The 16,823-nt window shown below is 35.7% G+C and overlaps 2 protein-coding genes across 7 annotated transcripts in view; both read right to left on the bottom strand.

The window, feature by feature from the left end:
- Positions 1 to 458: 458 nt before the first annotated feature.
- Positions 459 to 5,317, bottom strand: LOC105057484 (uncharacterized). The gene is made up of 7 exons (XM_010940108.2): positions 4,717 to 5,317; positions 4,384 to 4,461; positions 4,162 to 4,304; positions 2,520 to 2,590; positions 2,256 to 2,351; positions 929 to 1,021; positions 459 to 835 (listed from the first exon to the last, which is right to left on the bottom strand). Exons 1-7 carry the CDS (start codon positions 5,203 to 5,205, stop codon positions 753 to 755), a joined length of 1,053 nt encoding a protein of 350 aa, XP_010938410.2. The 5' UTR covers positions 5,206 to 5,317; the 3' UTR covers positions 459 to 752.
- A 2,309-nt stretch (positions 5,318 to 7,626) lies between these two features.
- LOC105057485 (thiamine pyrophosphokinase 1) overlaps positions 7,627 to 16,823 on the bottom strand; it is a 60,679-nt gene continuing 51,482 nt past the window's right edge. For 4 of the 6 annotated variants that reach the window (XM_073248541.1, XM_073248540.1, XM_019854855.3 and 1 more), the window contains exons 3-6: positions 14,667 to 14,739; positions 14,112 to 14,213; positions 8,091 to 8,340; positions 7,627 to 7,987 (exon numbers count right to left, since the gene is read on the bottom strand). In XM_073248541.1, coding sequence (XP_073104642.1) covers positions 7,866 to 7,987; positions 8,091 to 8,340; positions 14,112 to 14,213; positions 14,667 to 14,711 — 519 coding nt within the window. In that variant the 5' untranslated portion in view covers positions 14,712 to 14,739 and the 3' untranslated portion in view covers positions 7,627 to 7,865. Of the gene's footprint in view, positions 7,988 to 8,090; positions 8,346 to 8,694; positions 8,827 to 14,111; positions 14,214 to 14,666; positions 14,740 to 16,823 lie in introns of those variants that run through there. The other 2 variants (XR_012136770.1, XR_003802555.2) reach the window with 2 other exon arrangements.

Here is a 16,823-nt window from a genome sequence, read left to right as displayed (position 1 = left end):
GTAGCTGGCATGAAAAATTAAGCTACAACTGAATTACAATTAGAATGATCTGAATATGGTTGGATTGAGATGATGCTCTATTTGATTGATAGAAACTCACTGTGATATGATTGTGCAAGAGCTATACACACTATGCCGTGACCTGTTTATCTTCCTCCCTTGATGTAAGCACCAGGATTGCTCCCAAAATTCTCACAAGCCTAAAGAGCATATGCACTTGCCCCTTTTAACTCCAAAGATCCCAGATCCTGAGGAATTTGTCAGACTTTCTTTACTAGATTCATGGCATAGCTTTTGATGATCTTGGTAATATGCCTGCTTGAAACCCGAATAATCAATCAGCCCGAGAACATTAACGTACCACACAAAATAAATTGGAACACAAAAGCTTGAAAACTTTACATCCTGGACAGATGCATAGACTGCAATATAACCAAGATCAAATCACATCTGTCATGTAGAATGGAAACAAGCGCCTCATTCATCATACAGTAAGCTCAAACTGTTTACTGTTAATTTGTTGTTTGAGTGGTTCCAGCAAAAGTTACTATCTCAGCAATTACAACCATTTGCTGTTTACAAGAACGAACTCAACAGCGAATGTAAAATAATTTGACAACAAAAGATCCCAAGGTGGAACTTAATGCATAAAATTTACCAGTTAAATAAGCCGAACTGATAGGAAAAAAAATGAAAAAGCATGATAGTTCCAACATAGCAATTTTCAGAAAGATGGTTGCTCCAGAAGAATGCTAGCAAATGAAAATCCTGTCCCCAGGAACTACATTTCCCATATTTAAGTAATTGACATCAGCCACAACCTCTCCGAAATCATCTGGTCAAAACCAACAAACTCAGGTTAGCCACTTGAAATCTTTCCTGAATCTAGCAACACCAAACTCCTTATTGCAAGGAATGCCCTACTAACCTTCATAAATTGTTCTCACAAAGTCCACATATTCTGGCACTAGTTTCTTATATATAATTCCTTCAGGATCAGCATCCAGGACCACAAGGACTCCTGGATCAATGTCATACCGTTCAGGGTTGAGTAGAATAAATGCAAATACAACAATAAGATATAAACATTAAATATTGTATTCTGTCATTGCTATTACATGAGTTGAGATGATCGACCATGCCTAATATTAGGAATTATATACAAAATTAAGTACATGAATTAGTAAGGAGAATGGTCAAGAATAATATTGAACAGCATGCATGAAGAGACATGGATAATATTGTTTCTACATGAGATAACTTGGCACCGCATGGTTATGCTTCTATCTACTAACCTCTCATTTGGTGAATATTTTTAGTTGTTTCTATGGTACTTATACAGAAAGGATTTGGAGAATTAGCAGTGACAAAGTAACCAATATTCATATAGATGAATGAGATAGAAGAATTCAGTAAGCTGTTCAAATGTAGGTGAATAAAAGTGTTGGTCATAATTTAGTATAGACTAGTATCACAGTGGTTCCCCCAGAAGCTCTAGTGATCATAAAAGACTAATAGCCATGCATTTCCATATTCCTGCAGCAAAGTAACACCTCCTATGAATCATTTTCAGAATCATCTTCCTCACTTGCAAGCACCAATGTAATACGACTTTAACAGTGTGAAAATCCAGCATCTTTTATTTCATATCCTATGCCTGGTAGTTTCTGAATTGCTATATATTTAACTTGGCTATCTTGGCCTGGAAGCAATGGAAACAGCTTAGATATTCTCCCTACCTCTAAGTCCTGTCGCATTGCCTTTCAATGCAAGCCATATACGTTCATAGGTTCCTGATTCTATCTACTTGATTCTGATCAACTAAACATTGGTCCATCAATCCTTCTAGTATCTCCTTAATGACTATCCAATAAGGCCAGACTTTGATTGGATGGTCTTCCCATGGATAAATTCAAAGCACATAAAGTTAAGAAAATTGCAGTCTACCCAGAAAGTATGGTCGGTATAGAGATGTTCTGAAAAAAGTTTAGGAATTTTGTAAATCCATTTCAGAACTACGACTTTTCATATAGTTTTTGTTTAAGTAGCTAAATCTTCAGAAGAATACTTCTAAGAATAACAGCAATAAAGACCATGCAAAGCATGAAGGTTTCATGCACAAAATGCATAATTTTTGCTTAATATCTCACAGACTTGCCTAGTACTAACTGTTGCACGACAAACATAGAGGGCAATTTAATATTGGATGTTTTGAGGACATTTTGTCTGTAATTGAAAGTGGATGAAAGTTGCACCTGGCGCCACCCAAGCCTTTGTGGCATTACTTGGCAATGGTGCCAGCCAAAGGATATTCCTCAGGTTCATAGAATCATCATACACCACATCAGATTCTGAAAAGATACATGTTAGTTAGACAAGAGGGTTATCAGTTTCAGGTCATATGAAATGCAAAGATAACCAGATTGTCAGATTGAATGTAGATACAATCCAAATGTAAATAAAGAGACAAAGATGATGCAGCAACATCTGCATTCAAAAAAATGCAAGACAAAGTTTACCTGTCTGGCAATGGCCCAGATTATAAGGAAATGATTTCTTATCATATGCTGGATATTCTTTGGCATGGAACCTGCATGTTGAAATAATGAATAAAACAATATCAATTTTGACCATTTAAATATTTATTCATTTTTACAAATTTCGAAAGTCAAGTCTTATTAGCAGGAATCTCCTATTTAGGGTGGCAAACCCTACTCCAAATCTCGTCAAGAACTCATCCCAACACTTGCTTCCTAAGTATTTTCTTATTAATTTTTTTAGGAGACCCGCTTCCATGTATCCACACACTACTTGCTTCTGGTTAGCAAGGGTAGAACTTTCACACTTAACCTTTGTTTTTTTTTTTTTGGTGGATACAATGGATGTCAATGTAACTTTTTTAGTCCACGGACGTTTGAAGGATAAACAACAAAGCAATGACTGGCATGAATAATTTAAATAAACAACAAAGCTATGTCTGCCATGAAGAATTTAATTAAAACAGATGGAGAGAAAGGGATGAAGGTAACTAATTTAAATGTTTTAGCAAGAACCCAGAACTAGAAAAGAGATTTTATCTTGATTCTAGTCTGATTCACCCTTTACAGATTCTTCAAGCAAATTATATGTTATATAGACCAAAAGTTGCTAGGTAAGTGCACATGAATGCACAAACTCAAGCAAACCCTTGACCATAGGCCCTATCTATGCATAAAACAATTTAGTACCTATCCTTTCATTTCAATACCATAACTATCTAAAAGATAAATTGATTACTCAAAACAGCGTTAAAAATCTCCCCCAAACATTGACTGGATGATCATAAACCAAGCTGTTCTTTAAATTTCATCAGTGCTGAGAACAGGTAAGTTTTTAAAGATATTTGGAATGCATTTATTTGTTGTTATGTGCTGTACTGAATATCGTGAAATGCTACTTATATAAAAATAACATGCTCCAAGTTCCAAATATATGGTTCCTCTAAGTATATATTTATCTGATATACGACACAACTAACCATAACCATCCAGCCTCTGTCCCAACTATTTTGGGGTCAGCTCATATGATGCACCTCTCTTCTCTTATTACTGAAGCTAGGATTCTCCGTGAACCAAATGATTAAAGAAAACAGCAAGTTTGGGTGATCACTCATCTCAGTTAATATCAAATATAGCTCACTATTTAGGAACCACTGTACAGCAACCCAGCAGGTTGAAAAGAAGCATGATAGATGAACAAATCTCAAATAGGATCAAGAACACTGCTATCATATCCACATCCTTCACATGTTGCTCTGTTCTTGGATAAATAACTTCAACACAAGCAATAAGCAATCACAAGACTCAGCCAAAAACCACAAAAAAAAAAAAAAAGGGAAAAGAAAAGAGTTATGCTTTCACCATCAGAAGGTCCCGCCCCCCCCATCCAATCCACTAGAAACACCTATCAACATCAAACAACATTTACTTTAGCTGTTGCTACACAGAAATTTGTCATGAAAGATGCTATCCAAAGCCTCAGCTATATCATTCAATATTTTAGTTCTACAATCATTAGCATAGTTATATGTAAATATCAAAACTCAAGCAGAAACACCCATTCTAAACAAAAAACTAACTTTTCATACAAACTTCTGCACGGGAAACAAGTCAATTAACTCACAGAATGCCAAGCCTCCCAGATTCAGATGCGAGGAAAAGATGCCCATGAAACAAGTCATATCGACTAAGTGAGACATTCAAGCCCACCAAAGGTGCCCGTGCAACGATTAGTTCAAATAAGAAAGCAAAGTACGAGTTCAACTCCTGTTCATAAAACTCAAGCCTTTTATCACATCATCCAACCACTTAAATAAGACTATAGCAATCAGTTTGTAAACCAAACCTCATTAACAAAGCGCCTCCCATATGGAGTTCTTGTGAGCTGACACTTATCCTTCTTCAGTCCCTCAACATCCGGCACCTATTCATAGTATTATATTTATTGCTAACCAAAATAAAACTTTTTCCTTTAAATCAAGAGTTGAAGATTTACATGGAGAATTCACTCCATAGAAAAGAATTCTATCAAAATTTCGCTTTTCAGCACATAAATAGCTGATGATTTCTCTAAAAATGTTAGCTTGAGATATTAAGAAGGATACTGGCGACAGATTGTCTAAAACGTTAGAGCAAAATCAGAAATTTCCAACAAAATCGGTGTCATTGACCTACTCACCGGCAAAACCGAGGGATCCAAGGTCCGGTGGATCGCGCCTGGATCACCGCCGGAATCCACAGCGAGGCGGGCGAGCTCCATTACCGGAGCCGGCGGCCACCATACCATCTCATCAAACTCCGTAGTGTCGCCTACGCATCCGGCGAGGAGGTCCCTCTGTGAAGGAATCTGGTGGAGCCTAGAGGGTTCCGAAGGAGGGTCGAAGGGTACGAGGAATCGGAGGCAGGACCGGAACTCTCGGGCCTCGCCGGCAGGGATCCTTGCGGCATCTCGTTTGCTCCCGAGGAGGGCGAGGAGATCGGCGGCGAGCTGTTGGGAAGGAGAGGGAGAAGAAGGGGAAGCAGAGGAGGAGGATTTGAGGGAGAGAGGGGAGGAGAGTTTGGGGAGAGATGGTAGAGAGGGAGAGAAGGAGGAAGAGAGGGTTAAGGAGTAGGAGAAGGCGAAGGAGAAGGTGAAGGCGAGCTTGAGAGAGAGGGAGGGGTTTCTCATCTCCTCACCAGCACCCTTCTCCTCTTCTCCTCCCACATCATTGGACTAGGGAGTGCTTGTAACATAAACAGGCTCTCCAGCCAAAATCCCCCTGGCTACTGGGATGAATCTAAAACTAGAAACACCCTTTAAATATATTTGACTAATATTTAACGTTATTTAATAATATGTAACATATTTTTAATATACAGGATGAGGCCCACAAGAAATAAGATAAAAAATGGGTTTTGCGAGGTAGAGAGGAAGCCAAAAATTTATCAATAAGTTTTTTAACGTTAAACAACGTATGGATACAAATCATTCCATAATTATTTATTTGTGCATAATTTTTTTGGACCATCCAAATTAGTGAGGCATAAAAATCTTTATACTAGTATTTCTTACTTTCTTTGACTGATCTTGCCCAAGTGAATTCCTGAACCATCATTTCCACTCATCAAATTATTACCTCAAGACTTACCAGAGAAACGGGTATCTAAAGATGTATTATTTGTCTAATATAAATTTAATAAGTTATTATTTTATGCAACATATAATAATATCATATGCTTTTGCAGCTAAAAAAATGTTGTCTGATTCAAAAATAAGTATTTATTTTCAATAAATAATGGTAATTAATATTATTTCATTAAAAAAAATTATATAAAAAATAAAGAAGAGAAGAAAATAAGGGTTGGATCGAAAAAGCGATCAAATATCTACAAATGACAAATATTCATTAAACATAACGATAAGCTGCATAAAAAATTAAGACCAAGCAATATAAGGATCCTACATTGATGATGTTAGTCATTGGATATAATCTACTACCTCAAAACTATTAAATATAAAAAATTATATGATTTGAAGATTCTTAGTCTATGCATCAAATGATAAAAAATATTTAATTTAATTTTATTTAGATTGTTCCATTTTTGACTAGATGCATAGATTAAGATCTCTAAATTATATAATTTTTTATATTTAAATAATTTTTAAATAATAGATCACATCCAACAGTTAGGATCATTGATATAAGATTTTTATTATAGAATTTTAATCTGATCAAATCTGAATCCAAATTCATCCGATCTTATTCTAATCTAACTATATATATATATATATATATATATATATATATATATATATATATATATATATTATTTCAAAAGAGCGGAAAAACGTGTGACCTTGATGGCTCAGATGGAGCTTTCAGTTTGAGCACGCTTTACAACAATGGACTTCAAATTTATGCTCAATATCATATGCTCAATGATGCATGGAAAAATTATCAAGTATCACAAACCACAGCAAGAATTTTGAAGTAATGTAATGTAAATAGATCCAAAATGGGAAGGGAAACTCGATTCCACTTTGAGACCAACCTGAGCCATGCACAAGAAAAAAATCACGAGCATATATAATATGCTGCTTATATCTCCCCCAAAACTTAATATGGAGGCTGTAAAATACAAATCCAAGTCGGTTTATGATTCGTAAGGCGTTATATGCTAATATATAAAATTCACGTGCTTTGAATATCATTTATTAGTGCATCAGATCACCCTAAGATTAATATGCGGTATCGTGCTCGTAAAATTATATATTGAAGGTTATGATTCATAAATAAAAGGTTTCATGATACATAAATTTTTTGTATATTAATATTTCAGCATTGTAAAAAATATTCAATGATTTAGACCCGTGTTTTTCAACTCTCAACATTGAAATTTATAGCTAATATAGAGTCTATTATTTATGCTATGCTTGAATAAACTGAGTATAGGAGTGCAACCAAACTGAATCAAATTAAATAGTTACGCGTACGAACTCAATTCGATTCAAAATATTCAAGCTCAAAATTCAATTCAAAATCGATCGAACTTTAATATTTTAAACTCACATTCAACTCTAACGAAGAAAACAATATTCAAGACCGACTTAAATATCAACCAAATTACATTCAAGAGCAAATTTGAACCTTAACCTATTTATATTATATTAGCCTTATGTATGTATGCGCGTACATAGAATAGGCTTACAAGCTTTCGATCAAAGTATGCTGCTATTCAATCACAACTCGAAAAACTACTCAAATTCAATAGCGGCTAAATCAAATCAAGCTTGCATCTGAATCAAACTCAAACAACAACTCGACTCATTTGCATCCAAATATAGCTTTAGCTTAGTTTGTTTGCCAATCAAACCAACCAAATTCAAGCCATATGAGTTGCGCTCTCTCTCTCTCTCTATATATATATCACGCATATAATGTGCTGTCACTACCACTAACAAAAATTAGCTTCAACCACACATCCAACCATGATGAATCAAATACTTGTAGGAACACTATGCCCTATAAGCTTTGTTTGTTATTTTGCGCATGCACGTGTATATACACACTTTTGACATCAAAAAATTGATGCTATGTACAAGACAATATTTAAATATAACTTGTTAATTTAATTAAATGATATACATATATGAAGCAAGAGCTCAAGAAGCTTGCATCAAGAATGAAATGTCATCATCACAAACTCATAATAAATGAGAATGTTTACCACCCGAAATATTGTAACATGCAATATGCCCAAAGAAATTATCCTTGTTTAACAACATATAGATTGGGAGTTTTATGAATAGTGGGGAAAAAAAATGGAAAAGCAAAGAAAATATTGCATTCAATTTGCCCTTCGGATTGATATCGTCCACAAGAGATCTGAATCAGACCGAACTGTAACCTTTGCCCCACACACAATATTTGAAGTGCTTATTAAACCACCAAAACTCATTCCCATGTCAGCTGAAAATAAAATAGAAAAAACCTTTTAGCTATTAAGACCTACTAATATGATTGATTAAAAGAATATAGAATGTCCAACAGATGGTGAAGCAAGAAAACTCACTCAGATCCCACTGCAGACCAGTGGTGGTGGTACTAGTGGAAGGTGCACCAGCCGGGATCAGACCACAGTGTGGCCCTTCAACTGATGATTGGATGTGGATCTCATGGCGATGTGTTTTTGGTAGAAGATAAATCAAGCAATCATCTGATAGAAGAATAATCCGGATGTTTGAGAACCGATATAGAACATTGATGTTTCCAACTTCATGATCAAACCTTCCACCAAGTGCTCCCACAACAAGAATGCATAGCTGCACTTTTAGCATGTGACAATCAATATTATAACAATAAGAAACAACAAAATGGAGAAGAAACATATACAGGGATGAGGATTTAAATATTGCATGTCGGCTGGCACTGGCACAACACCCACTGGACTGATCTGTGCCTATGCTTGGCATGCGTCTGAACAGGTGCTTGCCAAGCACCGGCATGCAATCAACATGGTGTCAGTGCCACATACTATTAAGATACTGGCATGCTATGGACATGCATGACAAGTCATGCCCACCAGCACTTCATCCATGCACAGAGACATTTTCACATTCAAGACCTTTTATTTAAGGCAAACTACTAGTTTTCTACTTCTAAAGCCATACACCTACCTAGTATTCCCCATCCTCCCATATATTAGACCCTCTTATGTCATAATTCTGGACTGGTCATGAGATTCATCCATTAGCATGAGCAGACATGTTTCTATCCAAAATGCTTGCCCTTCCTTTCTGCATGGTTAACTTTCATCATACAGCAGGTTAGAAAGCCCACCTGAACTAATATCACCTGCGGTAATCTTTAGCAACCAAGGTTATGCATAAAAGGAGTAAATTTATGTGTGTCCATGTGTGGAGACATACTTAAGGCCAGTTGCATACCTGGTAACCCCCATCCTCCTACATCTTAAACCCTGTTATGTGCATCATTATAGAGTATCATAAGGTCACTCATGTACATCTCCTTTCAAAATGATTTGTGATTTGCCCTTCTTTTTTGCATGGATAACCTGATCTAGTTTATATTTCATATTATATGGCGGTGAAAAAGCTCATTTGAACTAGTTTTAGTTTTGGTAATTTTTAGAAACTAAGGTTATCCATCAAAGGATTAAATTTAGGTGCGAGGACCTGATATTTCTGGATTAGATCTTTAATCAGGAAAGCTTCTCAAACACATATTCTAGAGGAATTTGTATCCTCATTTGAGATGTTGATTGTTTCAAGTTTTTTTTATTTATGCTGCCGGACTGCAGCTTGTCTATATTTGGTATGATTGTATATGCCCTCCTATTACTTTGGGATTTCAGCATAATCAGATTATAAAATAAAAAGCAGTGGTGGTGTGAAGATATTTGGATTAATCTCATGCTTTCTCACATACCATTTTCCTCATACTTCTTTTTCTTCTTCTCATCCTTTGTCTCATATTTTTTCTTTCTTCCTTCTCTTTTCTTATTCTACATATAATTTTACATTTAATTTAGTCTATCATCAGATCTGAGAATAAATACACAAATGATAAACTGAGGGGCTTCAGTCAAGCTTACTAGCTTAGTTGTTCATGTCAAATATTAAGCATGCACATAAATAGTGGTCTAGATAACAGAGGGGGAAAAATATAACTAGTGGTTCTGACCCTGTTTCCTACCAGGTGATAATACTTGATCCCTGACTTTCCTAGCACCACGGTTGTGTCAATCATAAAGAACTTCTCAGAATATATTTAAGACTGAAGAACATTTAGACAGAAATTTTTCCACCAAGGAACAGCTTATGCTGATTTCATATATTTAAAGGACATGGCTGTATGTCATATATGGCCTGTTGAAAGCACCTTATCATGGGACAACTGAAAGAGAAGCATATATCATAAACAAGAGCTTAAAACAAGCCAACTTCTTCGGTTTGAAAAAAGCACCCCAACAACCTATAATATTAAGTGTTACAAGTACAATATAAGGTTTGCAACTTTATCATAGAGAATGTTAGTGTTTATCTACCACCAAGACTTGTAATCAGCTCTTAAGGCTTCAATGATAATGCTTTTACATTCTAAAGGCATCCTTTGACCATACCATTGGCAGACTGCAGACAATAAAGAAATCTATAACTTTGAGTTGATAAAACAAATCCATGTGGCACATCCTACCATGGAAGACAGATGGGAAGCTGGTAGGCCCCCTCAAGATAAGGGTCAGTGAGACTTTTTTTCAAGGTCTGTAATATCAGTCCCAGTAACTTACTAGTATAGTATAGTATCGCATCAATCAAGATGTGCAGTATCTTACCATATGTGTCACTATAGTACTGGTAGGATGCGGACTAGTATTGGTACCTTACTCATATGAAAGAATATAGTTAGTACGAACTGGTGGTGCCTCCTTGCTTTTTTGTTATTTGTCATGTGTTTCATTATAGGTATTTTTGCAGAATTTGAAAAACTAGTAATAGTGTTCTAAGAGATTCATGGTCATGTCTTAAAAAAATCCTTGAAATGCAAATGAGGATATTTAGGTATAAATAATTTCATCACTTTTTGTTACAAAGTATGTCGAACAACAGTTGACTCAAATTTTGTGAGGGGGTACTCAATTAGGAATATTAAACATTGTCTTAAGCTTGTTCTGATGCCTCCATATGTGGGTCCATGCTGGAGCGATATTAATAAGAGTTTTGAAATTTTTATACTAAATTATTTCTTTAAAAATGATTTTCGTGATTTTTGCATGAGACATAGTGTCAAACTATAAGGTTTGTCACCTCTAGCAACCTCTGCTGAGGTTTGATTTTGATAAGACAACAACCTCTTAGTCAGAAACATAGCAGCTAATCTTAGCCAACAAAGTTTTGAGCTTCAAAAATCCATAACATCAAATATTGGAGCATTAGCGAAGATTGTCGGATTTTCAAAAACTGTCTGAAGAGTATGATGGTAAGAGTGTGAGAGTGACCATGGTTAATATGATGACCATGTCATTGGACCGTCAGCACACGTTAAAACCAAAGAGGTTAATACATTCCACCATAGGTACATGGGGAAATAGATCTCCTTCCAGTTTCTATACTCAACAAAACAAATGAAGGATAATTTTGAAGCAAATATGAACATTCTGCTGTATCATAAATTAACAAAATCCTAATACCTTATTTTGACCACACTCTAATGGATAAGGACAATGAAGAGAAATCATTTTTTTTCTTTTGTGGATTTCATCATGGTTTTTAGCTCCACAATATTCCCCACTAAAGTATATTAATCAGAAAAAAATCAAGTAGGATAACAGGGCAGAAGTCATCTAGTGATAAACTCTTTTCTTGCTAGGGGCAATGGGAACAAAGACAAGGACAGTGGTGGGAGAGTGATGAAGTGTTGGAGGTGCTGGGCCGATCTTAGGTGGCAGCTCCCTTACCCTTCTTCCTTCTCCTTTCTCTTCTTTCTCTACATCTTTCCCTCTCTCTTTCCTTTAGCTAGAGCAAAAATGAGGCATAAGAGCCAGCCCTTGCTGCTAGCACAACCCTGCTAATTAGTCAATCACATGTATGGACTTAGAGCGACTGCTACAAGCTTGCTACTGACTATTTAATCAGCACCAGAGAAACTTTCAGCCTGTAAAGGTGCCTGCTTTAAGTCCAGGTGCCTTCCACTGAAGGGGCTTCGCAGACAAAAATCTTTTCTCGGAACAATGACAAATTGTAACTACATAGCCATTAATGCATTTTATGTATGTAGGTACATAATATGAATACTGGTATGCATGCACATCCACAGGTATCTAGTCTACAATACAACTGAACTCCGGAGGAATGTGTCAGAGAAGCTCCCATGTTCTCATGACTCTCTGCAACTATATCCACATCATGCTCTAGGTTTGACCTTCTTAACCTGTTTGCTTATAGGTTTGATCTCCTTGCCCACATTGCCAGCCACTTTGCCACCTTCCAATCCTCATAACCCTCACCACTCACCCATGTAAGCAAGCTAGGAGATCCTATATTTTTTTTGCACCACCTCTATCTCTTCTATTGCATGTGAGGCGTGTCCTTCCCCTGCTTCTAGAACACGGATTCTGGAGAAGAGAAAAAGGGATGGGCTGATTTATTAGCAACCTACATGCATTTCAATTAGTATCGACAAGAATGAGTTCTGGTACCTGCGGATTGCCAACTATAATAATGAAGATAACGGTGCAGAAAAACACAATGACTATCTCCTATAATACATGACAAATGGCAAACTATAGTTTGTATACAACTTGGTGTCAAAAATCAACCTTTTGCCAATATGATGATATGGGTTTTTCATACAATCAATTAACGTTGCTCAAATCAGGTGAGCCCCCAGTTTAAAAACTCAGAATGGTCCATGTGAATGATGTTGTTACATAATGTTGGGCTTTATTAGGAAGGACAAATATACAATATGCTTAGATTCAGTATCAAGTAAATTTGGCTTTTATACTTTTTCTGATATTTGATTTGAATCTACCACCCTACGCTGCATATGCAATGAATTCATGCCATGTCAAAAAAAATAAAAATAAAAATAAAACACTCCCACAATTTTGGAGGAGAGAAAAGAGATAGAACTGTCAGTAAAAACTGACCAACTCTTCCTGTATAAGAATGCTCATCTCTCTTCTTAAATAATATTTCAAATTAAGCAAGGTAGATGTTAGATGTCACATATATGATTGCACAACCTCCAAAGTTATCACAGATAATGATTTCTACTTTGTTCTCTAAAACAATAATGTGAATATGTTAGGTCTACATGCTAATGGCATGAGCCATCTCTCCTAAATCCACCATAAGGCATACAAGCCCATCAATCTATTTCCTCCACTATTATACCTTAATCTTCCAAATTCCTATCACATGTAGCCCTTCTTCATATATATATACATGTCTTTCATTCAATTCATCGTTCCAGTAAAGACAGTCAAATAATTAGAATTTTCTTCCAGTTTGGACTGATGTTAGCATGCCCTATAAACTGTCCTCATCATTGCATTTGACAACATAAATTTATCTTTCTTATCCACCTTTTGCTCCCCCATGTTTCATAGCAACACAGCAGTACCAGTATCCCATGTTTTCAGGAAGGAGACTACCAAGCCACTGTCAGTTCCCTGTAATATAGGTCAAACTTCTGATGATCTTCAGTAAGGCTTTCCAATGAGCATAAAATGACAAATTATTCATTTCACAAAATTCATGCAACTAGAACCAGCTGGACACAGGAGATACCTCCATTTATCTAGGCATTTTATTAGCATTGTGAGAATATAAGATGGATTTACTTCCAAGATTAATCAAAAAGGTACATTGATTGATTAATAAGACCCTGAAACTTATTTCAGTTACAAATCTCCAGCATTTGATATAGCGATGCCAATGTTTAGAGGATAACCATGTATACCATTTATACTAAGGCTCAAATACATTTATCACAACAATAACAGGGAATATGTGATAAGAATAGAGTGCAGCTTGGACCATCATAAAGCATGGCGGTCGGTTATAATATGATAGGTAAATTACAAAACCCCCTCTGAGATTTGGGGTAAATTACACTTACACACAATAGTTTGAAGAACCTATGCTTCACTTCCTTGACGTTTATTTTATCCAACACTTTAACCCATAACTTAACAACATGTTAATCAAACCATCACATGTCAGAAAAATATTAAAAAATAACCACAATGACATTAAGTGATGTGACAGCCACCCAATGATATAAGAAAGCATGTAGCACGCTCCATCCCAACCAAGGGCAATGTCAACTCTTCACATGAGGTAAATGTTGTTTCACTAATGACGTTAATTTAACTGGGTGTAAGTGGAGGTTTTACAAACTATCGGGTGTAAGTGTAATAAATGTAAATGTAAGTGTAATAAATGTAAATGTAAGTGGAGGTTTTACTCAAATATGATAGCTGATAAGACATTCATTACAAAAGGAGACCATGATTGAAAAAGATAAGCATGTGAGCTCAGAATGATGTTCATGTGGCTTGGCTTACATTAGATTTCTCTGGATCAGGTATGCTGTTGCAAACAAAAGCTACACACTTGTGCAGATCCGTAGTGTCCTGATCATGGGACTCATCAACTATTTTGACCTCCTGACATCCACAAGCAAAGTGATGTTTTCAATATTAGCAACTATGCAGATAAGTCATATATTTTTACAGAGAAAGTCATGGAAAATAATGCACTTAGAACTCGATGCCCTTTTAGACAACTAACTGGGAGTCAGCAACAACAAAAGCTCTCATTATAATCACATCATATGCATTTCATGCATAACTCTTTAGACAAGAATGCAATGAAGCATTGAGTTCAGGTTCAACCTAGCAAAGCATGAAGATCAGACAGGAAAAAAAAAAATATCATGAATGCATAATGGTATGATTTGAGATTAATCTTAAGCCAGCTTGTCAGAACTTAGGAACTGACATAAGTTGAAATACACAATGAAACAGCAACCTTTAATCCCAACATTAATCTATCGTATAATTTTAATATTTACACTAAAAAGTGTGTTAAACAAATTCAATCTTGATGAAAGAATTTACCAAATTAGAATAAAACTCTTTCACATCATCTCTTATAGAATCCATGTCTCCTTTAATTACATCAGGTTTGTACCTGTAATAATTGAAGAGGGGGAGTAGAGATACAAGTAAGATTCCAGTAGTTCGTTATCTACATATTAGATAATAATCAGCACCAGATATATGTTTAACTGAGATGATAAAATCAAATCAAATGAAGTGGATAGAAACAAATTTTGCCAATAATCTCATGTAATGTGCAATTTTTTTACGAACTCATGATCACAACAAGTATGCCCAATTTGGCACATGCATTAAACTAGATGCTAGAATGTTAAATGCCCAAAAATCTGATACATAACAGAAATATTAGTTGTCAAGTTCTAGAATTTTAAGAAGATGAGTAGGAGGTGTTCCCCTTTGACTTACTTGTCACTCCCATTTTCTCCACATTTTTCTATATCCTCTCTTTTCTGCTTATCCTCTTTCTTCTATCGTAAAAAGTAACAGCATGATTTTGCAAAGCATAACATGCAAAGCCTTCCCTCCCTCGTATTTATTCACATGAATAGTAATTCCTACAAGCCCTAAGAATTGTATGCCATTCTAGCCCTCTTTTACCAGTTTTCCTAGTATTATTTAAGAATTCTTATAGATACATAATGATGGCACTAAACTATCAGTTCTCTCTCTTTTATCAATTCACAACTCAAGATGTCATATCCCACATATTAGGGTTCACATCAAATTCCCTCATGCTATGTCATGCCACATCATCTTACTACATTCCTCAGATGCCTACTCTTTTAAGTGCCCGTATGCATCCTATTATGTCACAAAATATGGAACCATATGCCAAGATTTTCAGCATAGCTACCAATATCAGTACGCATCTGATCTTTCAGAAGTATATATTGGAGATACACCACACACACAAAAAAAATAAAATAAAATAAAATAAAAAGAAGAAGAAAAAGAAAAGAAAAACTCATGGGAATATGAGTCAGCAATTGGTCAGGACATGGTCAAACCTACCCAAGGTAGGATTACTTCAATTGAAACAAGTTTTATCGACATCCATCCAAATCCAAGCTCTTCTAAAACTTTACCCTTTTATTTTGTTTTTTAACCTTGTATATCGCTAATTCACATTATTTTGGGTTATACTCCTTATAAAAAGCATGGTCCGTAAGTGTATGGCATATTTGTCATTCACAATATTGAACCCCTACTTAAGATGCCAGATTTGTTCAGAAGGGTGAAATCATTAAAAAAAAAAAAAAAAAAAAAACCTAAACCAAAAAATTTTCTAGCATGCCTTAGAACGCATTAACCTATCTTTAAACAGCTTTGCATATTTCCCTTCATTGATGTGCACCAATACTTGAGAAATTATATGCGATATACGATGAACACTTAATTTAAGTCACTAGAAATACTAAATATTGTACTAATTGATGTTATTTTATTGAAATTTGATGCTCTCTAGTCTATTTTGCAAGTGATTGGAAGTTTAGATTTATACGATTCAAATTGGACTCAAATCGGCTCAGATTTGAGTGAATCAGGCAACCAACTTCTATTCCAATGTGAACGCAACTTAAAGATTAACGGATCAGAAGAAACCTCTCCAATCAAAGGTCCAAATTAAAAGATAAATGGAACCAAGTGTGAACGCGATTTATTGATCAACGGAGGAGAAGCAAGAAGCTTGATCTAAGGGTCCTTATTCACGTTCCTACCTTTCTTTATAAAATCCTAAATTCTCTTACGCCCCTATTCATGAGAAATCAGACGCACCAAATTCTTTCCTTTCTTAAATCCCAAGCCCTACTTCCTCTTCTATAAATAAGCCCCAACGCCTCTTCTCCATCAAGCCAACCCACGCCTTCCATCAAACCTAAGAGAGGTCTTAATCCTAATGCCACTACCATTTTCCTTCCATATATCCTCTTCCATTATCTTTCTTCTTTGGAGTTCCTAGACCAAACCTTCCAGCCATCCTGCCGCCATCTGCACGGAGGAAGACGAAGGATTCAAGGAGGCGGATCCATCATCGGGCGTAGCGAGAAGATCAACTTTGTTTCGTTGTCTTTTTATCGAACTTTTATTTCTTTTTCATTGTATGCTTCTTTATTTAATCAATGAAAAATATTTTTATTACAATCTCTTTGTTTC

The sequence above is a fragment of the Elaeis guineensis genome, chromosome 14 (assembly GCF_000442705.2).
Source record: "Elaeis guineensis isolate ETL-2024a chromosome 14, EG11, whole genome shotgun sequence".
Lineage (NCBI taxonomy): Eukaryota > Viridiplantae > Streptophyta > Magnoliopsida > Arecales > Arecaceae > Elaeis > Elaeis guineensis.
This window is presented reverse-complemented; position numbering and strand designations above follow the sequence as displayed.

Excerpts from the sequence above, each read along its gene's own strand:
- LOC105057484 (XM_010940108.2), bottom strand. The coding sequence starts at position 5,205 with ATGAGAAACCCCTCCCTCTCTCTCAAGCTCGCCTTCACCTTCTCCTTC. Across the intron at positions 2,591-4,161 it reads TCTGGGAGGCTTGGCATTCT|GTTCCATGCCAAAGAATATC; the intron begins GTGAGTTAATTG and ends TTCAACATGCAG. Across the intron at positions 836-928 it reads TGTGAGAACAATTTATGAAG|ATGATTTCGGAGAGGTTGTG; the intron begins GTTAGTAGGGCA and ends GGTTTTGACCAG.